Source organism: Saccopteryx bilineata, chromosome 2 (genome assembly GCF_036850765.1).
Source record: "Saccopteryx bilineata isolate mSacBil1 chromosome 2, mSacBil1_pri_phased_curated, whole genome shotgun sequence".
NCBI classification, from domain to species: domain Eukaryota; kingdom Metazoa; phylum Chordata; class Mammalia; order Chiroptera; family Emballonuridae; genus Saccopteryx; species Saccopteryx bilineata.
In genome coordinates, this window is record NC_089491.1 from 258,992,724 (window position 1) to 259,017,113 (window position 24,390).

Sequence of the window (24,390 nt, forward strand, 5' to 3'; positions counted from 1 at the left end):
TAAGTCCGCAGCTGGGAATCATGCTTTGGCAAGAATATGATTAATTTATATCTTGTAAAGAGAAAAGTATTGTCTTGTTTCAATCCGATAGTTTGTTAGCATAACTGTTTGTGTGCATTTTAGTATTCAAATACAGATGTTTCAAAATGTTTCCACTGTGGAAGCAGCTGCTGCTATTCTGGCACAAAAATCTCAAAGAGATTAATAGACAAAGGCAGTATGAACTTTAGTGGCAAATGCAGCATCTGCTTGAGGTGGGGCCTGTGATTCCCCATAGATATGGATCTTCAGATTCTCCTTAACAGCCTGAAACCACGTTTCAGATCTAAGCTTATTCTACAGGAACAGGAACAAAGACAAGTGATTAATTTGTAATTCACTTAGCTGATAAATATCATCACCTGTTATTTGCCCAGGGGCTATAAAACATTGAACTTTATTTCCTGTGGCAACTGATAGAAATATAGATGTTTGGTCATAATGACTGATGTTTTCAGTTGCCATTACTAGCTTCTGCTGGGCAACAGAGCTCAGGTCAGCCAGCTTGCAGGCGTGAAAACATCCATCCACACCTTAGTGATGCATCCATAGAGAACTTTGCAGCTTACTCAGGATGCTTGCATGCACTGAATCATCTGATTCCATCCTCACCCTGGGAAGTGTGCACTCTGTCATTATCAGCACAGTTCATGTATACAGTTATACAGTTGTCCCAGTAGAGCCCAAGCTCTGCGTCGATCAGGCATCCCTGATTTGACTTCCCCGTGCAGTGAGACACTCCTACTTATCAGCAGGGCTGGCAGCCTCTTTGAGACTACTCTTGAGGCGGCTATGAGGATGCTATTGATAAGTGCCGACACTAACTGCCACCGGAGGAAAGACATGAGACCGACACAGAATTAGTTGCAGTAATCACACAGGCAGTTTATTATTCACAAATCCTTTTCCCGTGCCTGAGTACAGCTTAAGGGGGCCCTGTTGGCGTGCTCCTTTTGGCTGTCTTTGGTCAGAGCTCAAAGCGGCGTGGAGACAGTTCACGTTCACTTTGGAGTCTGGGCAGGGGGCCCCTCAGCTTTAGTACCTTTTCTGGCCAACGCCTTCTAACAGGTGTCAATCTACAGGATTATCACCTCAAACCACTGTTTTGAGAGTTCCTCGCAGGGAACCCCTTTTATGTTAATCTACTGAAATGTTTACATCAAACTACTTTTTAAGATGTTCTTATTTACATTAATTTACAAAGTTATGACATCAAGCCACTTCTTATCTATGTATAATTTCACACATACACTAACTGGGTAGGCCTTGCTCGAAAGTCAGTCTGTTTATCACATCTGCACCCACTATATTAATTCCTATCCAAATGGCATAACTTTAATTTTAATAATTATTTTAATATTATTTTAATTAATTTATATATCTTCCATATTTTTGGTTTTTACATTTTTATATATTTAATTACTATAACATTATATTACTACAACAACAGTAAGAAATGCAAAAGTGAAATGACTAATCAGGGTTCTGCAGCCAGGGCCTCTGACTCTAAATCCTGCTCCATTCTTTTTTTTAAATGTTTTGTTTATTTATTTATTTATTTATTTATTTTATTATTATTATTTTTTTTTTGTATTTTTCTGAAGCTGGAAACGGGGAGAGACAGTCAGACAGACTCCCGCATGGCGCCCTACCGGGATCCACCCAGCATGCCCACCAGGGGGCAATGCTCTGCCCCTCCGGGGCGTCGCTCTGTCGCGACCAGAGCCACTCTAGCGCCTGGGGCAGGGGCCAAGGAGCCATCCCCAGCGCCTGGGCCATCTTTGTTCCAATGGAGCCTCGGCTGCGGGAGGGGAAGAGAGAGACAGAGAGGAAGGAGAGGGGGAGGGGTGGAGAAGCAGATGGGCGCTTCTCCTGTGTGCCCTGGCCGGGAATTGAACCCAGGACTTCTGCACACCAGGCCGACGCTCTACCACTGAGCCAACCGGCCGGGGCCTTATTTTTTAATTGAGTTTATTGGGGTGACATTGGTGTCCCAGTAGAGCCCAAGCTCTACATCGATCAGGCTTCCCCAATTCGATTTCCTCACACAGTAGGACACTCCTACTTATCAGCAGGGCTGGCAGCCTCTTTGAGACTACTCTTGAGGCAGCTATGAGGATTCTACTTATCACTGCCAAGACCAACTGCCACTGGAGGAAACACACGACCCACACACAAGTTAGTTGCAAAATCACACAGGCAGTTTATTACTCACAAATCCTTTTGGCGTGCCTAGGTACAGCTTAAGGGGGCCCCACTGGCGTGCTCCTCTTAGCTGTCTTTGATCAGAACGGAGTGGAGACAGTCCACATTCAGGTTGGAGTCTGGATGACTACTACTGCAGGGGGGCCCCTCAGCTTTAGTACGTTTTCTGGCCAAGGCCTTCTAACAGGTGTCAATCTACAGGATTATCACCTCAAACCACTTTTTTGGGAGTTCCTTGCAGGGAGCCCTTTTTATGTTAATCTACTGAAATGTTACATCAAGCCACTATGTTCCTAGGGAAGCTTCCTGTCTATGTCAACCCAGAGTTATGACATCAAGCCACTTCTTATCTATATGTAACTTCACACACACACTAACTGAGCCCTGTGCAAAAGGCAGAGTCTGTTTATCATATCTGTATACACTATATTAATTCCTATCCAGATGGCATAACTTTATTTAATTTCCTTAATTGCTTTTAATATTATATCTTAATTACTTTTATATATCTTCCGTATTTTCTATACTTCTATATATTTAATTACTGTAACCTTATATTACTGCAACAATTGGTTAATAAAATTATATAGTTTTCAGGTGTGCAATTCTATAATACATCATCTGTATATTGTATTATGTGATCTGGCAGAAGCAGCAATGATGCTCACCAAAGAGCAAGCCACTTGGACATAAAAGGCAAGTTAAGTCTCCATCCATCACATTTATCCCCTCTGTATCCTCTTCTACTCCCCCACTCCTTTCCCTCTGGTAATCACCATACTGTTGTCTGTGTCTGTGTGTTCGGTTCTTATACAACATGAAGCTGCCTCTCAAATTTCAAAGGCTATGATGTGTGCTTTATAAATTATATAATCCTTTCTAGAGATGTTTGTTTCCATGAGGTGTCCCCAGCCTGGCAGTACTGCCTGGTAACTGAGGGGTGCCTGGGGAGAGCTAATGCAATAGTCCTTCCCTCTCTCCCCCACATCCCAGAGAGGGAAATGCCCCAATACTCCCTTTCCTTATGTTTAGAGAGCTCCAGCAAATGAGCTCCTGTGTCTCCCTGGCATTTAGAGAAATGAAGACCCAGAAGCAGAAGGTCCCGGAAGCAGAAGGTCCCAGCGCTGTCGTTTGGAGTTGCCACAAACCAGAAGTTCCTAGGAACAGTGATGCCTGGGGTGTTGTGCCTGCCTCAGGCCTTATAAATCCATCTTCTGTGGTATTCAAGGCCTCACTGCCTTCAACCAGATCTACTGTTTGAAATTATCACGTGAAATATTTATGGTTTGCACATTTGACAGAGACTCATGGCTGAGTTTGAAAATACTCAGGTCCTGGCTTATGGCTTGGGCCTGGAAATGTCTGTCTAGAAGACTGAGGCTCAGAGAAGTGGAGTTTCTAAAGGTCCTAGAGCTAGTCAAGTGCAGTGCAGTTTTGAACCAAGCATTTCTGATTCTAAGTTATACCAGCTCCATAGTCACGGAGCCACGTGCTTTACTTTGAAGGCAACAAAGATTTGAGGTTGTGAGGGTTTGCAGACTGTGTCCTGCTCCCTCACCAGGCTTAGGTGGAAAAGAACCCAGAGAGTGAGGTGAGGAGGGCCAATTAGAGAAGTGGAAGAAAGAGGCTGAGTCCCTAGGCTTGCAGCAAAGGAGGAAGAGGACACTGTTAGGCAGGGGATAGGAGTTGTCAGTGGCAGAAGGCCCATGTACAGTGTGCTGATGTGAAGTCCTAACCTCTGGTCCCAAAGAGGCTTCCAGAGTGGGAACCTAAGGCCAGTATGCGTCCAAGTGGCATGCTTTTTAGTGAGCATCATTGCTGCTTCTGCCAGAACACACTGCTACAGCATTATGGCTTTCATGGACTTGTTTCTACTCTGTACCACTTAAAAAAAAAAGTAAATTTGTAACTATTTATTTTCTCTCTTTTTCTAAATCTTTTGTTGGAACATCTATGAAATGATAAAAGCAACTCAAAATGATAGGAAACCCTTTGCAAACACAATTGTAAGCATCTTAAACATGATCAGGGTCTCAGTGATTTTGGGCAAGAACTATTTCATAGGCAAAGAAATAAGGTAGCAAATCATTCCTCTATATAATATTAAGGAAAGTTTTCTGAAGTGTACAGACTTAGAACGCATCTAATAAAGAAATATACTCTTCCTCCAGGTGGGACAGCATCCCTTGTTGTTATTGCCAAGTCTGGGGGCCCTTTTGAAGATTACTTTCCTACTTGTGACAGAGGGCAGCCTTTGTTCTGCCAGGATTACATGTGCATGTTAGGAAGAGGGAGCAATATAAAGAAAGGGGGATACATGGCTCTAGGTACATAATGAAGGAAGCCTCTAGCTTAAAGAATGAAGGGAGTGGCAGAAAAAGCCCAGTGTAACTCCCCCTTTATGTCTCTGCAAAAGAGTTAGAAACTAAAGACAAGAATCTAAGATTAGCCTGACCAGGCAGTGGCGCAGTGGATAGAGAGTTGGACTGGGATGCAGAGGACCCAGGTTCGATACCCCGAGGTCGCCAGCTTGAGCCGCCGGCTCATCTGGTTTGAGCAAAAAGCCCACCAGCTTGAACCCAAGGTTGCTGGCTCCAGCAAAGGGTTACTCAGTCTGCTGAAGGCCCGCGGTCAAGGCACATATGAGAAAGCAATCAATGAACAACTAAGGTGTTGCAACGCTCAATGAAAAACTAATGATTGATGCTTCTCATCTCTCTCTGTTCCTGTCTGTCTGTCCCTGTCTATCCCTCTCTCTGACTCTCTCTCTCTGTCTCTGGAAAGAAAGAAAGAAAGAAAGAAAGAAAGAAAGAAAGAAAGAAAGAAAGAAAGAAAGAAAGAAAGAAAGAAAGAAAGAATCTAAGATTATATGCACTTGGTAAGATTCTAGAATCTGTATAAAATCTTTATTATTTTTGTTGTTTCCATTTGGTTCATTGTACTGATAGTTATTTTCATTAAAACTGTTAACACAAAAAGAGCTTGTGTGCTTTTCTTTAGACAAGAAATGCATGAGTGGCAAGCAGTGTGAGGGGATAAGGAAGATAGCATCTTTCTGTGCCAACGCTGGGGTCAGAATAGCATCTAGGCAAGAAAAAGCTGGAAGAGCCAGTGTGGGCCTGAAAAGGGGTGGCGAGGTCCAATGGGGACTACCCCATTCAGAGGTCAAGTTTATAATTCACCCATTGTTTTCCTTTGGGCCTTATCTAAACATAAGCCCTCCACAGGAACCAGCACTGATGAAGTCACATTGAAGGAACAAAGATAAGAGAAGAGGACCCCCCCAGTGGGTCCTGAGTCACAAAATTGTTGATTATCATTCTAAATGGATCTCTTACCATTAATGTGTCCATTTGCTTTGAAAGAAGACAAGGCTAGATAAATTCCCAGGAATGTAGAGAACCAAGCATAGATTTTGCCTGTGAATTTCCTGTGCTATGCTGTAATTAATTTTGGTTTTCTTTAACATTTTCTTAGACTACAGATGGTAATAGCCATTAACATAGCTATAATATCATAATATTAGAAATGTCAATATGTCTTTAAGATAGAGGTTATAATGGGATATAACCTGTTTCTGTGAGATTAGCTATTGAAAGTTGCTGATTAAATTACCATTGTTTTTTATTAGGAACTTATTGTTTGTATGGGCTCTTTTTCAGTTCTGCATTGGTCTGTGAACCACTGATAGAAACTAGGAATTGGATTGAATGGCTACAGGCAATCTCTGTAACATATTATCTGCAGAAACAACCAAAGCCGTTTTCTGATGTGCTTTCATTTCTCTGCCTTATCCTTTTTCTGCAGGCAGCTTCATCAGCTCTGAGCAGTCTGGGCCATGTGTACACAGCCATTGGAGACTACCCGAATGCACTAGCCAGTCACAAACAGTGTGTTCTTCTCGCCAAGCAATCCAAAGATGAGCTTTCTGAAGCCCGAGAACTCGGCAACATGGGAGCTGTATATATTGCCATGGGAGACTTTGAGAATGCTGTGCAGTGTCATGAGCAGCATCTGAAGATAGCCAAAGACCTAGGCAATAAGCGAGAAGAGGCCCGGGCCTACAGCAACCTGGGCAGTGCCTATCACTACAGGAGGAACTTTGACAAGGCCATGTCCTACCACAACTATGTGTTGGAGCTAGCGCAGGAGTTGATGGAGAAGGCCATTGAGATGCGGGCCTACGCTGGCCTGGGCCATGCTGCCAGGTGCATGCAGGATTTGGAGAGGGCCAAACAGTACCATGAGCAACAGCTGGGCATTGCTGAGGACCTCAAGGACCGGGCTGCAGAAGGACGAGCGTCCTCTAATCTGGGTAAGGACAGAGTTGCTTGCAAGATCCAGGGTCAGTTCCATGGGCTGGAAATAGCTGGAGTAGCCCCCTACCTTTTACAGAAATCTGTGTGTTTATATTCAAAAGAATTTCCTCATGGTGTGTGTTGTATATTTCCTTCATATATTTCCTTGGCGCCTGCCTGCTCTAATTCATCTGATCCTTCTTGTCATCACAATGCTCTAAGGATTAGAACTCTGAAATACTGGAAAAACAAAACACCCTAACCTTTTAATCTGTCTACAGAGAAGGATTTATCTAATTAGAGAGAAGGGGAATGAAATGAGGATATAAAGCTATGTTTTGTTTAAATGAAAGAGAAGCTGCTAGGCAGTCATGAATGAAAGAGAATGTGAGTCAGTTTTTGTTCAAAGGGGTTTCTTTACTTGGTGACGTTAACCCCACAGGAAATTATATTGATGGTTTAATATAAATGCAAACTTATTTTTTAAAAGATCTATTGAAATAAGATAGATTTGCAGTCATTATTTTGATAGTACTTGGTTACATTTAACTTATAAATTTGGTTGAATATATATGGTAAGAGACAATAAGTATTGGTAACTGGCTACTTCTTAGAAGATATTGTTATCTTGTTTCTGTACCCAGATGTGGGTTCATAATGAAAGTAAAGAAGAGATGTTTTTGGAAGTACAAGCTGAACTCATCCCTGTGCCTGGAGCCCCATGGTCTGCTCTGTGTCCACAGGGACTCAGATTTGGGAGAGGACAAGGAAGAAGTGACCTCAGTGGTATTAGTGTGTGCTTATTGGATATTAGTAGCAGCAGAATGTAAAAATCTGCCTCTTTTTAATATGACCTACAAAGCCAAGGCATCTTGTCTCTGTATAACTTTAGCACCCCTCCTCCCTCTTCCCACCTCTGCTTATTCTGTAACTATTTTCATGAATATGGTCATTAGAAAAAGTCTGGAAGATCTCTGGAGATGACTGATGATGGTATTGAGATCAGAATGAGAGTCTAGAGAATTTGTAAGAACCATAGGAATAAGCTCTGGGCATTCTATATTTATTCAATGGAACAAGTATTTGTTGCATCAGTCAGTCATTTATTGAATCATGTGCTGAATGTTAAAATAGTTGCTTTTAAGGGATAGAGAAGTTAAAAATAAAAGCCTTGCCCTCAAAGAGCATATAATTTAGTTGGAAAAATAAGACTGATACATAGGACAACAGTGGCCTCCCTGTAAGATAGTGTTTAGTGTTAATGATGTTTGAAATTCCTAGAAAGGAGACCCTAAGGGCTGGGAATAGCCTGTAAAGCTTCTTGGAGATGAGACTCTGGTGGACCTTTAAGAATAGGTGAGATTTGGCCATGAATGGGATGACATTGATGGTTGTGATATATGGAAGAAGGTATGAGATGCAGTAGGTTAGCATATGAGGGATGGTAGCAGGATTAGACTTTAGAAATGTGCTAGAGGGTGGTAGGAGATTAGTATTAAAACTAGGCAAGGCTTATGCTAATGGACAGAAACTCTTGAAGGTTTTAAAATGTAGGCCTAAGAGTATAGACTAGATCTTTAAGGAAGACAAGTCAAGCAGTGGCATACAGGATAAATTGGAGGGCTTAGCATCTGGAGTTTATATGGCTGTGCATATTGGACTACTCAGATTTTTTTTACCATCTTGTATCAGTTTTGGTTAGTTGTATTTTCTAAAGACTTTGTTGATTTCATTTAATTTATTGGCGTAAAGTTGTTTATAATATTTCCTTATTTTCTTTTTAATGCTTATAGGAGGTATAATGATATGCCCTTTCATTTCTGTTATTGGTAGTTTGTGTTTTATACCTGTACTATTTTGTGGTCATTCTAGCTAGAAATTTATCAATTTTCTTGATCTTTTTTAAAAAAGTGACTTTTGTTAAATTTTTTATTGTTTATCTGTTTTCTATTTCATTTATTTCCAGTTTAATTTTTATCATTTCCTTCTTGCTGCTTGCTTCTTGCTACTCACTCTTTCTGGTTTCTCAGGGTTGAACCTTAGGTCATCGATTCTAGATCTTTCTTTTTTCTTTTTTATTTATTGATTGATTTTAGAAAGAGAGAAAAGCAGAGAGAGGGAAACATTGATTTGTTGTTCCACTTATTTATGCATTCACTGTTTTTTTCTTGTATGTGCCCTGACTAGGGATTAAACCCACAACCTTAGCATTTCAGGACGATGCTCTAACCTACTGAGCTACATGGTAAAGGCTTTTTTCTTTCTAATACAAGTATTTAAACATATAAAATTTCCTCTAAACACTGGCATAGGTGCATCCAGTAATTTCTGATGTATTATGTTTTTACAACTTCATTGAGTTCAGAATATTTTCTAAAATCACTTGTGATTTCCCTTTAACCCTTGTATTATTTAGAAGTGTTTAATTTTAAAATAGTGGGGATTTATTGTTATCAAATTCTAATTTAATTTCATTAAATTCTGTGGCCAGAGAACATATTTATAGGATATATATTGAATTTTTAGTTCTATAATTTACAGTTGATTCTTTCAATGAAAATTTTATTTTTATTGCTAAAATTTATGTGTTTATCCTTGTTACATGTATATTTTCCTTTATATAGCTGGGCTCTGTTACTACAAAACCTTTTAAAACTTTGCCTGCTGCCAGATCAGGTGGTGGTGCAGTGGATAGAATGTTGGACTGGGACGCAGAGGGCCCAGGTTTGGAACCCCGAGGTGGCTACCTTGAGTGCAGGCTCATCTGGCTTGAGTGCAGGGTCACTGACTTGAGCGTGGAATCATAGACATGACACCATGGTCGCTGGCTTAACCCCAAAGGTTGCTGGCTTGAAGCCCAAGGTCGCTGGCTTGAGCAAGGGGTCACTTGCTCTGCTGTAGGCCCCTGGTCAAGGCACATATGAGAAAGCAATCAATGAACAAGCAATCAACGAACAACTAAGATGCCACAGTGAAGAACTGATGCTTCTCATCTGTCGCTCTTTCTATCTGTCTGTCCCTATCTGTCCCTCTGTCTCTGTAAAAAAAAATAAAACAAAACAAAACAGCAACAAAAAACTTTGCCTAACTCCAGTTGGTTCTCTTAACATTAGATCATATTGATTGCCTGTTGTTGATGATGTTGTTTTGTAACAGCTTGGTTGAGATATAATTCACATACCATACAGTTAACCATTTAAAGTAGATAATTCAGTAGTTTTTAGTATAGTCAGAGTTGTGCAGTGATTGTCACTAATACTGAGTATTAGTGATATGTTATTTTTTCTTATATTTTCTATATCCAGTAATGTGAGATTATATCCAACATTGTGAATGATACTTTATAGAGATTCTGGATTCTGATATATTTCTCTTAATAATATTGATTTTATTGTTATTGTTATAGTTGTTGTTTTACCAGTTAACTGAATTCAGGTTCCAAATTCCGTCTTCTGTGTAGTGGGTGGCAGTTGAAATTTCTGTTTGGGGTCTTTTAGCTTTAAGTGGGCTGCTTAGATTATGCCTTACACATGCATATTTTGGGAGTTAGAGAATCAGGTAGAATTTATAATCAGAATTCAAGACTCCCCATTGTGATTTGCTCTGGGATTTTTCCTTCTGGTTCTTCAAGCCAGTAAGACTGTATTTCTACCTGACTGTTAGCCTCAACACATGATAATAATTGGGACCTGCCCGTTAGGAAAGAAAAGATGCTCTTTGGCATTTCAAAAATGGGAAACTTGGCCCTGGCTGGTTGGCTCAGTGGTAGAGTGTCGGCCTGGCGTGCAGAGGTCCCGGGTTCAATTCCTGGCCAGGGCACACAGGAGAGGCGCCCATCTGCCTCTCCACCCCCCCCCCTCCTTCCTCTCTGTCTCTCTCTTCCCCTCCCACAGCCGAGGCTCCATTGGAGCAAAGATGGCCCGGGCACTGGGGATGGCTCCTTGGCCTCTGCCCCAGGCGCTAGAGTGGCTCTGGTCGTGGCAGAGTGATGCCCTGGAGGGGCAGAGCATCGCCCCCTGGTGGGCGTGCCGGGTGGATCCCGGTCGGGTGCATGCGGGAGTCTGTCTGACTGTCTCTCCCCATTTCCAGCTTCAGAAAAATACAAAAAAAATGGGAAACTTACCCAATGCCATTTCCTTCTTCCAATGGTCAGCTTCAGCCTCCCTACAGTTTCTCACTGCTTTTGTTTTTTGGGTTTTTTTTTACAGAGACAGAGAGAGAGAGTCAGAGAGAGGGATAGACAGGGACAGACGGACAGGAATGGATAGAGATGAGAAGCATCAATTATTAGTTTTTTGTTGCGCATTGTGACACCTTAGTTGTTCATTGATTGCTTTCTCATCTGTGCCTTGACCGCGGGCCTTCAGCAGACCGAGTAACCCCTTGCTCGAGCCAGTGACCTTGGGTCCAAGCTGGTGAGCTTTTGCTCAAACCAGATGAGCCCACTCTCAAGCTGGCGACCTCGGGGTCTCGAACCTGGGTCCTTGGCATCCTAGTCTGACACTCTATCCACTGCGCCACCGCCTGGTCAGGCTCTCTCTGCTTTTGGTTGTGCTTCATTGCCTTTAGATAGATTTCTCCCCCTGCCTCCTCCATGCCTATGCTCTGTCCCCCACCAGACTTCATTGTTGTTATTTATAGGAGAGTTGGACTGAAAGGAGCTCCTCCTCCGTTGCTGGAACCAGAACCCCTCCTATTCATTTTTAACTCATTGCTATTTGATTTGCATCTTTGTCCCCTGAAAAAGATCAGCAGTGATCTCCTCATGGTCACTTTAGCAATCTTTGACAGGTCTAAATTTTCCTAATCAGTATGCAGCATTGGCACACTTTACTAACTGTTCCTTGAAATTCTCTCCTCTTCTAGTTTTTGTGAAGTATGATGTCCAAATTTTCTTTTTGTCTGCTCTTTTTGTACCTTCTTCATTGGTGTTTTTTGAAAATGAACCATTTATAGAAGTTATAAAAGTGGTACTTACTTTTGTAAAAAAAAAAGAAATTCTTACATCCCATAAGTATATAAAGTAGATAAAAGACATCCACTCTCTTATATTTTACCTTCCCCTTTCCCACTCCTCAGAGGTCACTACTGTTAACAATTTGGTTAGAATCTTTTCATATCTTTTTACAATGTACATAAACACATGGTAGTACAATCATGTATGTAAATATACACATGTGGGTACAGATTGTTCCTTTTTTAAAAACTTGGTTTATTATATATGTATGTGTGTGTGTGTGTGTGTGTGAGAGAGAGAGAGAGAGAGAGAGAGAGAGGGAGGGAGGGAGGGTGTGTGCTTTTCTGCAACCTGCTTTTTCTGTTCTGCCTCCTCTCTCAGGCTTCCCTCTGTTGTCATACAGATATCCTACATTATTAATGGCTCCTTTCCATTGTATTGCCATTTGTTAAGTGTGGGAGTTTCTGTCTTTTGTTCCTTGATTCTTTCTTATTTTTTTTATATATCTCCCTTTATCATTTCACCACCATACCTTGAATTGCTGCTTCAGTATCCATTTCTTCTAAATCTTTGTATATTCACCAGCTCTGACCCTTTGTCTAAGCATTACTTTTGTATTTCCAACTGCCTGGTGAATATTCCATCTGATTGTCATGCTGATCTGTCCAAATTAGTGAGTCTAAATGTGAAATATTTGCTTCCTAAATTAACTGCTTCTCCTAGATTTCCTCATTCTGTTGCTGACAACGCTATCCCTCTGGCCCCCTGTATTAGTTTCCTATTGCTGCTGTAACAAACTGTCACAAACTAGTCGCTTAACACAACACAGATTCATTCTCTTACAGTTCTGGAGGATGAGAGTCTGAAGTCAATTTCATCGGGCTAACGTCAGGGTGTCAGTAAAGCTGTTTCCTCTGCAGGCTGTGGAGGAGACAGCTTTAATGGCTGCCTGTATTTTATAGCTTGAGGCCTCTTCCTCTACATCCAGAGTGCTTCACTCCATCTCTGCTTCTGCCATCCCGTTGTCTTCACTTCTTCCCTGACTTCTCTTCCCTCTTCTTATGAAGACTATTGTGATTATACCAGCCCCACTTGACTAATCCAGGGTGATCTCTCCATCTCAAGATCTTTAACTTAATCACGCCTGCAAAATTCTTTTTGCCATGTAAAGTAACATTCACAGGTTCCAGGGATTAAGACGTGGGCATATTTGGGAGGGGTGGGTGGAATTATCCAGTTTATTATACCATCCTAATTTAGAAATCTAAAGTCATCATTGACTTCTTCCCTTTTTTGTTTTTTCAGTTGACTCTCAGTCTAACAGTTTTCAAATAAATATTCTCATAAAGATTCTTTTCCTTCATTGCCTCTTCTTAATTGCCCAGTTTATTGTATTAACCTACTAGTTGGGTTTTCTTTGCAGCTATCCACCCCACCATGTCTTCTCCGTCCCACATATCAATAAAACTGATCTTCTTAAAGCTATACTCTAAACAATAATTGCTTTACTGGCATACACATTATGGCCAGTCACCTTTAAACCTGTCATCATTTCCATTCTTTAATTCCACTACTCCTCTGTACATACTCTTTAGCAAAAACTGCACTTTTCCATCTTCCCTGACCTCATCACATTGGCTATGCTTTCTTGCTTTAATATATTTCCTCAAGCTATTTCTCCCACTTAGATCTTTTATGTCTCTGTTGCTTGTCTCAACTTTACCCATCTTTTTAGGATTATCCCAAATACTATTCACTTCTGTACTTGAAGCGTCTCTTGATAACAAGGTAAGTTTCTTAGTATGTCTGAGCCCTAGTAGCATTTTTAAAATTTATTTTATTCTATTTATATTCAATCATAAATTATGGTTATTTGTATACCTGTGGACTTACCAATACTGAATTAAAATAATTAAAAGTATGAACAACATTCTACTCTATAATCTCTGTATCACTGAGTATAATCCCTTACACATAGTGGGTTACTCAATAAATATTTATATGGTCAGATTGAATGAGTCAACGTTTATAGCAAGATATTGTGTGCAGGGATTAGAAGAATAGTGGTACCCTTGGAAAGAGAAAGGAAAGCTGGGAGGAGGAATGAGTTTGGGGAAGCACATGGTCAGTTTGATTTTGTACATGCTCATTATGTATTTCTCTCAATGTAATATGAACAAATAGAACTAGAAACAAGTATTAAGATTACATCATCCTAATGACATTTATAATCTAGGGAAGGAAAGCCTATCCACAAGACTGAGTCAGGATCACAGAGACTGGAGGGGATCCAGGTGGAGCTCAGAGAGAAGAGAGCTTCAGAATATGGAAGGCATGCCACTATATCTGAGAAGCCAAGGAGAAGGAGATTTGAGTCACTAAAGTTTTTTTGACAATAGGAGCTTCCTGTACACATCTGAGCGGGAAGTGGATAGAATGTGTGGGAATGGAGAGAAGGAAAGTAGACATAACACGAAATCTTTGTCCTTTGGTGGTCAGCTTATACTAATATTTATTTATCCACCTTTGCTTTGCTTTTAAATAAAACAAGTAGAAATGATTTAGACTCTTTAAGTTGCTTATGAATAACAAACAGCCAGCTGTTTTCTAAGCACGTCTTACTTGTGAGAATGTTCATGTAAATTTTGGCTTGGAAAATGTCCATCTTTTTCTTTTATGTTCAAATCAACTGTAGTTGCATAGCAGTATTTCTGTAACCTCTGGTTTTTCAATGGCCTTCTTTATGGTTCTAATTTAGGCAGTTGGGAGTCAAACCTCAGACTGCAGAATAGGTCACTGGATTAAAGCCTCAAAGTCCTCTCACCCTGATTATCACAAATCTTGTCATTCTCTGGGGAGCCAGACAATTACCTCTCATCTTACTTTGAAATAAACTACAATTAGGAAAGTGAGAGGGGAGACAATTAGAAGGATGGCTAGTTTCATTTCTTCCCCTCTCTTCCCCTCTCCTCCTTTCCCCTTTCGTTCCCTCTCCACCTCCCCTTCCCACCTTCCCTTCCCACCTCCCTTTTTCTTCTCTTTTCTTCCCTTTCATTCCTCTTTTTTCTTTTTCTTTCATTATTTTTCTCTTTCTTTTCTTTTTTCTTTTTCTCTCTCTCCCCCCCTTTCTTCTTTCCCCTTCTCTCACCCCCCACCCCATCAGTAAATAAAGGAGCCACTTCTCACATACGACAGTGTCAGAGCTGTTTCTAAATATTGGGTCAAATATGAGAAATGGAAAGTGCTTCCCACCAAAGCCTGGGCTCAAATATCTACTAATTCATCTTTAGAAAATAATTGAAAATTTAAAACTTAGCTGTCCTTTTTAGTCAAAAAGACATTTTAAAAGAAAGAGGCCCTGGCTGGTTGACTCATTGGTAGAGCGTTGGCCTGGCATGTGGAAGTCCCGGGTTCAATTCCTGGTCAGGGCACACAGGAGAAGCGCCCATTTGCTTCTCCACCCTTACCCCCTCCTTCCTCTCTATCTCTCTCTTCTTCTCTCTTCTCCTCCCGCAACCAAGGCTCCATTGGAGCAAAGTTGGCCCAGGCACTGAGGACAGCTCCATGGCCTCTGCCTGAGGCTCTAGAATGGCTCTGGCTGTAACGGAGCAATGCCCCAGATGGGCATGCTCAGGTGGATCTCAGTTGGGCACATGCAGTGGAGTCTGTCTGACTGCCTCCTGGCTTCTAACTTCAGAAATATACAAAAAATAAAATAAAAAAAGAAAGAAAGAAAAGAAAGGGAAATGGGACTAGCATTCATTAATTCATTTGTTCATTTAATCATCCCTTCTTTTGTTCAACAAATATTTATTGAACATTAGTTATATGATAGGCACTGTGCTGTCTATTAATAAATAAAGCTGACATAGTTCCTGCCCTCATACAGCTTATAGGTTTTTCATTTAAGAAGCATATATAGAGACCTATTCTGTGCCACATGTTTATATATTTTTTTCATATTCAATTCTCTTCATAAGTCTATGAGATCAAGAGTATTAATTACTTTTACATATGAGAAAATCAGGCCCTGGCCAGTTGGCTCAGTGGTAGAGCGTCAGCTGAGCATGTGGATGTCTTAGGTTTAATTCTCAGTCAGGGCACACAGAAGTGCCCATCTGCTTCTCCACCCCTCCTTTTCTTGCTTCTCTCTCTCTTTTTCTTTCCTTCTCTCTTTATCTATCTCTCTCTTTCTTCCTCTGCTGCAGCCATGGCTCAATTGGAGCAAGTTGGCACTGGGCACTAAGGATGGCTCCATGGCCTCCATCTCAGGCACTAAGAAGAGCTCGGTTGCTGAGCAACAGAGCAATGCCCCAGATGGGTAGAGTATTACCTCCTAGTGGGCTTGCTGGGTGGATCTTGGTCGGGGTGCATGTGGGAGTGTGTCTCTGCCTCCCCTCTTCTCACTGAAAAGAAAAAAAGAGAGAAAATCAGATAGGTTAAAAAAAAAACTTGATACATTTAGCCTTAAGAGACCTATAGCATAGAAGATTCATTAAAATGCCACAAAATGATGCTTGGCCTTTTCTTCCCCATGCTTTCAAACCATCCTGGGAGTCATGTATTAGACTAAAAGTTTGGTACCAATTCTGGTGGGTATACATCATTCCTCTTATTTATAGTACACCAGCAATAGTGACTCTACAGTGTTCTAATTCTAGGATTTAAGAAATACCACCCAAATACATTTTAGAAAAATTGTATTTAAAAGTTCTGCCAATCTGAATGAAAAGAATTTTGAATTTCCAAGGAAAGGTGAAACAATATCATATATTTTCTACAACATGATATACACATATATTTCACCTTAATTATATATTGTTCCTAAATAGATTTTATAAATGAAATTATTACTATGAACACTTGTAAAACTCTGTATCCTTAATAAAAATCTAAACATATTTCTTTTGTAAGAGAAAAAAAATTTTTGTAATATGTCAATCACTTTCTTTTATCTATCACATTATAATATTTACGTGTTTGGTTTTCTTTATGTGGAGAGAGGCTTACTTAGCTTTATAGGTAAAATGTTTATAATAATCATAGGTAGTTATTGCTTTACACTGATTGGGTGTGTTTCTTTGGAAATCCACAGTATGATTAATGGGGTCATTTTTAAAATAACCACTCAAGATGTCAAAGGGTCTATGAGACCTCACATAGAAATTCTTGGTATAGCAATGCAATTCCATTATATTTGTGTTTTATAGTACTTGTTTGTTTTTCTAAGAGCCCTATGAGGTAAACTATTATTATTCGTTTTCACTGATGAACATTCAGAGATTAATGAACTTTTGAGATTATCCAAGATTATAGAGTAAGAGACAGAGTGAAAGCTATACACAGGGCTGTGATTCCATGTCCACAGTTCTTCCATGATGGAATGTTCCCACTAGAGTAGTGGATTCCTGTGGGAGCCATGCTGGGATAACCTGCCCTAGGGCTAAACGCCAAAGATGCTTCTTGTTCTGCATTTACCCATCCACCACACACTTCTCCCCATTCCTCAACCATACACAGGAAGATGAAAAAGAGAAAGTACCATTATAAGAGATTATAGGCCATCTTGAAGCAGTGGCCCCTACTCATGCCTAGGTATAAGGCAGCAAATGTTCCTAGAGAAGTATAGGCACTGTCAGGATGGAACAACCTGCTCTTCTTTCCTAGAGAATCTCTTATCTGTTGGTTACTTGCGCTGAGCTAGACACTTGCATACATTACTTTTTTCCCCCTTATTACAAAGCTATGTGGTAGACATAGAATTTGTCCCAGATTCATATAGTTTATAAGCAGCAGAGGCAAGATCCAAACCTAGGTCCACATGCTGTCTTCTACTACAGCCCACAGGACCCCTCTGAGCCCTACGATTTAATGAACAATTGGTTCTTCCACTTGAGAAGCATAGACGAGACTACACAGATTGTCAAAGTTTAATAATGGACACAATATAAGAAGCCAAACCACAGATCCCTGCTTTTTATTCAAAGCACTTCCTATTAAGGGTCATGAAAAGGGAAAATATAAATACAAAGTAAAAACAATGTGTCTCAGAACTTGAAATAGATTTTTCTAGAAAGAAACAAGAATGTGTTTTCCCTGTTTGAAAGAACTGAGAAATGGAGAGCATCAACCAAAGCAGGAGACTTTTCTGATCAAGCACCAAAGGCCTTGCAGAAAATGATTCAGATGCTCATTAAGGTTATGACATGCACATCCTGTGCTGTGGCCCACACCTATCAGTGCCTAATAAATATTAATAATATTTATTCTCTCTTTTGGGTCAAGATTTGTTACCCTGCTTGTCTAGACATTGCTATTTAAAAGGAGCTGTGATTTGCTTACAGATACAGCCCATCTGTAAACATGCAAGTGGGAACAGACGGGGCAGTAAATCTTGGTCAGAGCTGCACTTTGGACTGTTGCACGAGAGGCTGCAAATCTGTTGTTGGAATAATGAAGTGGCTGCTTGCTGCCAGGCCCCAGAGTTCTGTCTCCAGCAGGCAGAGCCTAGCAGTAAATTAGCTTATGTTTCAGCTTGGCAGTTGGCACTTGGTTCATTTGTAGATGCTAATTGTAATCTGATGTTATCAGCAGCAGGTAATTGAAATGGGCTTGATGAATTACTTAATTTCCTTTAATAGCTGAGTCTTCAAGAACTGAATAAAGAAGATAAGGTGATCAGGAGGAAAATACAACAGCTCTATCTTTCTAATTAGTGCTTGGAGGTTTTTTCTTCTTTACACAAATGATTATGAACATGAGAGGCTGAATAGGTTTATGAGTCAAAAGCCCCCATGGGGGCATTTCCCATTAGGCAGCCCAGTCCTGAGCATTGATAACACTTCTGTTAGGACTTCAAAAAGGAACACTTGAGTGATAACTGTGAAGAGCATTGATTTCTGAACGCAACTTTGCTTTCACAGACTTAGGTGGGCACTGCCTGCTGGGGGTGCTGCCACTTTGGTACTCACCCTACTTTTAGCTTCTCTTTTGTGGCTGTTTTTCGTGAGTCATGCTGTCTGGAACCATGCAGTGAACAGGGGAACCTCTCAATGATGTTAATCATTGGCTCCTGCCACCCATACCTGGCACTGGTACCTCCCACACCTGCCTGTACCTAAGTCGTTCCATCTGTAGCAGCTCCTGTCTTACCCTTCGCTTTGCCAGCAATGGTGGGTGCAGATGTGACCCTGAGTTCTACCATCTGTGCTAGACACTGCATACTGGACCCATGCCACGTGACTATGATATGCTTTGGGGTCTTTCTTCTGGAATCATTTGGCTCTGCTTTTAGTCTCATGTTTGTTCACTGATTTCTTGAAAAAAGTCAAAATAGCAGAAAATGTAGAGCATTAGAACCAGGTCTCTTAAACATTTGAAGCTGATAGAGTGATTATTCATATTGCCTTTATGGATTTCTTTACAACAAATTCTATTAAAGAGAGCTTATTGTTAGAGGTGAGATTCCAGGTCTCTAAACTACCAACACAACTGTGGCAGTAAATGCCTCTGGTAGTAAATCCATCACAGGATTCTGATAATATTCTGCTTCTTGATCTGAGCAGGGGAGTTACATGGCTGTGCTCACTTTGTGAGAAATTGTATGCTTAAGATTTTACGCCTTTCTGACTATATTTTATACTTTGATTAAAGGTTTACTTTTTTTTTTTTTGTATTTTTCCGAAGCCAGAAACGGGGAGGCAGTCAGACAGACTCCCGCATGCACCCGACCGGGATCCACCCGGCATGCCCACCAGGGGGCGATGCTCTGCCCATCTGGGGCATCGCTCTGTTGCGACCAGAGCCACTCTAGCGCCTGAGGCAGAAGCCACAGAGCCATCCTCAGCGCCCTGGCCAACTTTTGCTCCAATGGAGCCTCGGCTGCGGGAGGGGAAGAGAGAGACAGAGAGGAAGGAAAAGGGGAGGGGTGGAGAAGCAGATGGGCACTTCTCCTGTGTGCCCTGGCCGAGAATCGAACCCGGGACTTCCGAACAGCAGGCCGACGCTCTACCACTGAGCCAACCGGCCAGGGCCTAAAGGTTTACTTTTAAAAGGACATTTTACTCTAGGGCAGAGTAGAATTAAAATGGTATGCCTTCTTGGATTCTCTCTATGCCCTTGCCTTTCACCACCATAAGCCAGTCCACCAAATCCAGTACTCATTCTGACCGAGATGTCTATACACACCTGCTTCCAATGCATCTCCATCTGCCCCAATAAGCCGGCCTCTCTCCCAGTCTGTGAATTCATGTCATGTATTCCCTGTTTCTGAGAATGTCAATACAATCTCAGTGCCCAAATCTAGAAATCTCAAAGTTATCTGAGATCCCTGCCTCCTTCCATCACAGCTCAGAGCTAGTTGATCAAAGTCCTGAGAATTCTGCCTCTCCTAGCAAGTTCTATCAGATCTGCAGGGCTGTGTTTTCAGCTTCCCGTCATCTCTTGCCTGGATCATTGCACCTGCTCCCTCTACACTGGTCTCCCATTTCTCCTTCAGCTCATTTCCCACTTTGCTTCCTTGGTATCCCTCTCAAAACCCTACTGCTCAATTTTATCACATCATTTCTGTACTTCAAATCCTACAGTGGTTTCTCATTACCTGGGGGTTGGTCACCAGAACAACCAAACTATAATTAGAAACAGAATTTTCAGCTTCCCACCTCTCGCCTCCAGAGATGGGAGAGAGGCTGGAAATGGAGTTGATAATTGATCATGCCTATCTGGAAGCCTCCATAAAACCCCAATAGTGGCCCTGGCCGGTTGGCTCAGCGGTAGAGCGTCGGCCTGGCGTGCGGGGGACCCGGGTTTGATTCCCGGCCAGGGCACACAGGAGAAGCGCCCATCTGCTTCTCCACCCCTCCCCCTCTCCTTCCTCTTTGTCTCTCTCTTCCCCTCCCGCAGCAGAGGCTCCATTGGAGCAAAGATGGCCCGGGCGCTGGGGATGGCTCCTTGGCCTCTGCCCCAGGCACTAGAGTGGCTCTGGTCGCGGCAGAGCGACGCCCCAGAGGGGCAGAGCATCGCCCCTGGTGGGCGTGCCGGGTGGATCCCGGTCGGGCGCATGCGGGAGTCTGTCTGACTGTCTCTCCCCGTTTCCAGCTTCAGAAAAATACAAAAAAAACCCCCAATAGTAGGGGGATCGGAGAGCTGCCAGATTAGTGAACACACCCCAGCTCTATGGAGACAGAAGCTCCTGCACTCAGGACCGTTCCAGACCTCATCTTATATATTTCTTCATCTGGCTCCTTTATCATATCCTTTAATAAACTGGTCAATGTGAAGCTTTTCCCTGAGTTCTCTGAGCTGCTCTAGCAATTAGTCAAACCTGAAGAGGAGGTCATGGGAATCTCCAATCTGTAGCCACTTAGTCAGAAATATAGGTGATAACCTGAGTTTGCAACTAGCCTCTGAAGTGGGGGTGCTGTGGGCGGAGGAGCAGGCTTGTGGGGCTGAGCTCTTACCTGTGAAATCAGATGCTGTCTCCGTGTAGATAGTGTTAGCAGAACTGAGTTGAATTATAAGACACCCAGCTGGTGATGGAGACTTGCTTTTTGTGGGGTAAACCTCACACATTTGGTGGCTGGAAGTGTCATGTCGGAAGTGAAATGTTCCAAGTGAGTAATAAAGGAGACTCACAGGAGAGAAACAGTAGGGAAGGACCAGATTTTTCCCTACATGGAAAGGAAAAACTGAGTGTTTCTGTTTATAACTGGCATATTTACTTTTCAACAGCCCTCAACATTCAAAAAGTATTTGTTGAGCACCTACTGTGTGCCAGAAACTATGCCAGTGGCTGTTTGATAAAGCAGGCATTGTAAGTGCTTGAAGTAAAAGTACATAGTGACTTCAGAAAGTATTACATGGGCTGTGATTTTAATTGAGGGGGTGACAGAACGCTCTTCTTTGAGAAAGTGATCCTAATTTATCATAATACCATTTTCTGCTATTTCACCCTTCACACTCACTGTTCCCCAAATCTCTGAGCCTGTGTACTCCCCCACGGCTTTCCCCATGCCAGTTCTTCTGCCCTGAGTATCTTTCTCCTTCTGTCAAGCCTGTAAAGTCTTATTCTTTAAAACTTCAGTCAAATACTCATTATTTTTATGTCTCCCTCCCAGGTTCTTCTAGGAAATTTAGTGTTCACCTGTGTTTCCCTAACATTTTTCCACATAGCACTTATTCAGTATCACAATTATTTACCAACTAGGTCATAAATGCCAAGAATAGGCAGGATATGTATCTTAGCTTATATGGTGCTAGTCCTTGGACTACCGTGTATACACCATAGATGTATTGTGAATGGATGAAGGACGATGTGAACTGAACATTGTGAAAAATGTCAGAAACTAATAACTGGAGTCTAAAGGTCAAATAATTACTTCTTTCCTATTTACTATTTTTATCCATTTGTGGTTTTATTGCATTTTTAAAGTTCAGCTATCATTCCTGCTACTTCTGATTCTGTAGCCCAAGGAGACTAATTCCGGGGACTGATGGCAGTTTCTGTAAATTTATGTTGGACTTTCACATTCTTGTCGGTTTGAATGATGTTTAAAACTTTTTACTACTCTAAAAAACTCAAATTCTATTATTTATTCATGGAAAGACCATGTATATGGAAACTGAAACTCGATTCCTAAACCTTTTTAAATGAACCAAAAATATAATTTGTTTGAGAAATAGTTAAACCAGCAGGTGGTGATTAGGTTTTATGATATCATTTTAGTTTTATTCCTTCCTGGTAGTAGGAATACTGAATTGAGTAGATTTTTCTCCTTCTTTTACATAGTCCTTTGCCCTATAGCTAAATGAGACAGTCTGATTAGCAGGCTAACTAAAATACCTAAGATCTTTATCCAAGAAGTTTACAAAGCATGGCTAAAATGAAGCCCTTTGTACAGGTTGAAGCACCCTAATATTTATTACTTTTGGACAAGAAAATCACTAGGGTCTTATACTGTTTCTTCTTTTAAGTACATGAACTTAATAATCCATTTTCCCGTGCATTTAACATCTAGCCTCAGGAAACTGACGCTAGCTTTACTTTTTTGGTATTCAAATAACAGGTTCCATAGAGAATATATGAAAAGGCCTTTGTGATCTCTCCAACACACCTTTGAAGTGGCATAGAAGTCATTATAATAAGAAAAGGAATGACACTTTGGGAATGCCTCCAGGGTGCTAACACTATCTTGGTGAAGGCTCTTAGGCAACGTTTCATTAGTTCATTTAAAAATTCACTTGCCTGGTCAAGGCACATATGGGAGTTGATGCTTCCTGCTCCTCCCCCTCCCCTTTCTCTCTCCTCTCTAAAATGAATAAATAAAATTAAAAATTAAAAAAAATAAAAATTCAGAAAGATAAGCTTATTATTTCCATTTAGAAATGAAAAACCTGAAGAACAGAGAGGTGAAGTTGTCAGAGATCCTCAGCAAGTTCGTAGCAGAGCTGTCTGGATGGAAATCAGTGCTCTTGATACCGTGTCACACTGCTTCTCGGAAGAGAATGGTTAAAATTATGTAGGAGAGAGCTAATGCTCTAGTGTTTTTAAATGACAAGGACAATTTGACATTGTAACTGGAAAAAACTGGATTTCTTTTTGCCCATAGCTTATTTTTATCCTCATTCACTGACTTCTGTTTTATTCTGAGTGCCCATAAGCACACCTACAGACGGTGCAGGGCAGCAGTGCGGCTGCTCGTATGCCACAACTTGAACTCTCCCCTGCTCTCCAGCATGAAATCCACAAGGGGATCAAGTGTTTCAGGCTCTCTTCAGCATAATTAGTAATTTCAAGGTACCTTTAAAAAGTAGCTTTCACTGAGAACCATTTTCAGCATGTTGTTCCAGAAATTTTTCTTAAGGCTCTCTCTGACACAGCAGAAAATGCATTTGTTGAATTGGATTAGAGCCGGAATGCAACTCTGAGTTGGTAGTGCTGACCCAGCCTGTCCCCACTTGACTTGCAAACCGCTTTGTTAGCGCCTGAAAACAGGCTCTCAGTTTTCAACTGATTTCAAAAAGTGGTCCTTTCTGCCCTCCTTTCAAGAGTTAACTTACTCTGAGAAGTGAGTGCTTTTATTTTCTCTTAAAAATTGCATTGGTGCCATTTAAAATGGTTCCAAGAGCAATTAAAAAGTGAAATAAATCCTTTGTTGTTATGTGTCCAATGTGCTTGTAAAGGAAGCTGGAGTTAGAACAGCCCCAGTGGCAAAAAGTAGCAAATTTGTGTTCTTGAGCCAGAACATCAGAGTTGGCCACTTATTTGAAACAATAGCAATTTTGTATTTGTGTTTTCCTGATTCAAATGGAAGGTGCCATCAAATCCATTATCTAATACCGAATAGGACAAAGACAGCTTATAATATGGCCCAGCTGTTGGAGTGCTCTGGAGGGAGATATAATATGCTCTGTGACTCAGTAAGCAGAAGGTAATGGACTAAAAGTTATCAAGCCCTTCACAACAAGGAGATCTGGAGTTTAACCAGAAATTTCAGACTCTCAACCTTAACAAAACAGATGGTGTTCTCCAGTTCATGGCACCATCCGGCGAGCTGGCATGTCTGCCTTGACAACTCCTGGTACTTCTTAAATGCCTGATGGAGCAAGAGCTTGCACTACGCTGTGTGACAAAGGGAATAAGAAGCACTGACTTGCTAAATCCTTTACTGAACACTTTATGGTCTTTTTGTCCTCTGGGGTTGTAGTATTTTGCATAAAGAATCCTGTTGGACTGTTCTTTTTCCTTCTTGTGGTATCATAGAAACCACTCAGATTGTGTGCTGATTTCTTTCCATTTTGATCACTAAGAAGCCCCATTCACAAATGGTTTCCCTTTGCCACCAGTGTTATGGGCTTTTACGTGTTATTTAGCTACAGTGACTATTTTATATC

At 41.3% G+C, this 24,390-nt stretch overlaps 1 protein-coding gene and 1 non-coding gene across 4 annotated transcripts in view; one reads left to right on the forward strand and one right to left on the reverse strand.

The window, feature by feature from the left end:
* The window catches only part of TTC28 (tetratricopeptide repeat domain 28), a 698,236-nt gene that overhangs the window by 492,179 nt on the left and 181,667 nt on the right, over positions 1-24,390 (forward strand). For all 3 annotated transcript variants that reach the window (XM_066260240.1, XM_066260241.1, XM_066260242.1), the window contains one exon: positions 6,052-6,559. In XM_066260240.1, the coding sequence (XP_066116337.1) occupies positions 6,052-6,559 (508 nt within the window). The remainder of the gene's footprint in view (positions 1-6,051; positions 6,560-24,390) is intronic.
* On the reverse strand, positions 19,457-19,532 carry TRNAS-GCU (transfer RNA serine (anticodon GCU)). Its single transcript has one exon. It is a non-coding gene; the product is annotated as a tRNA-Ser (tRNA).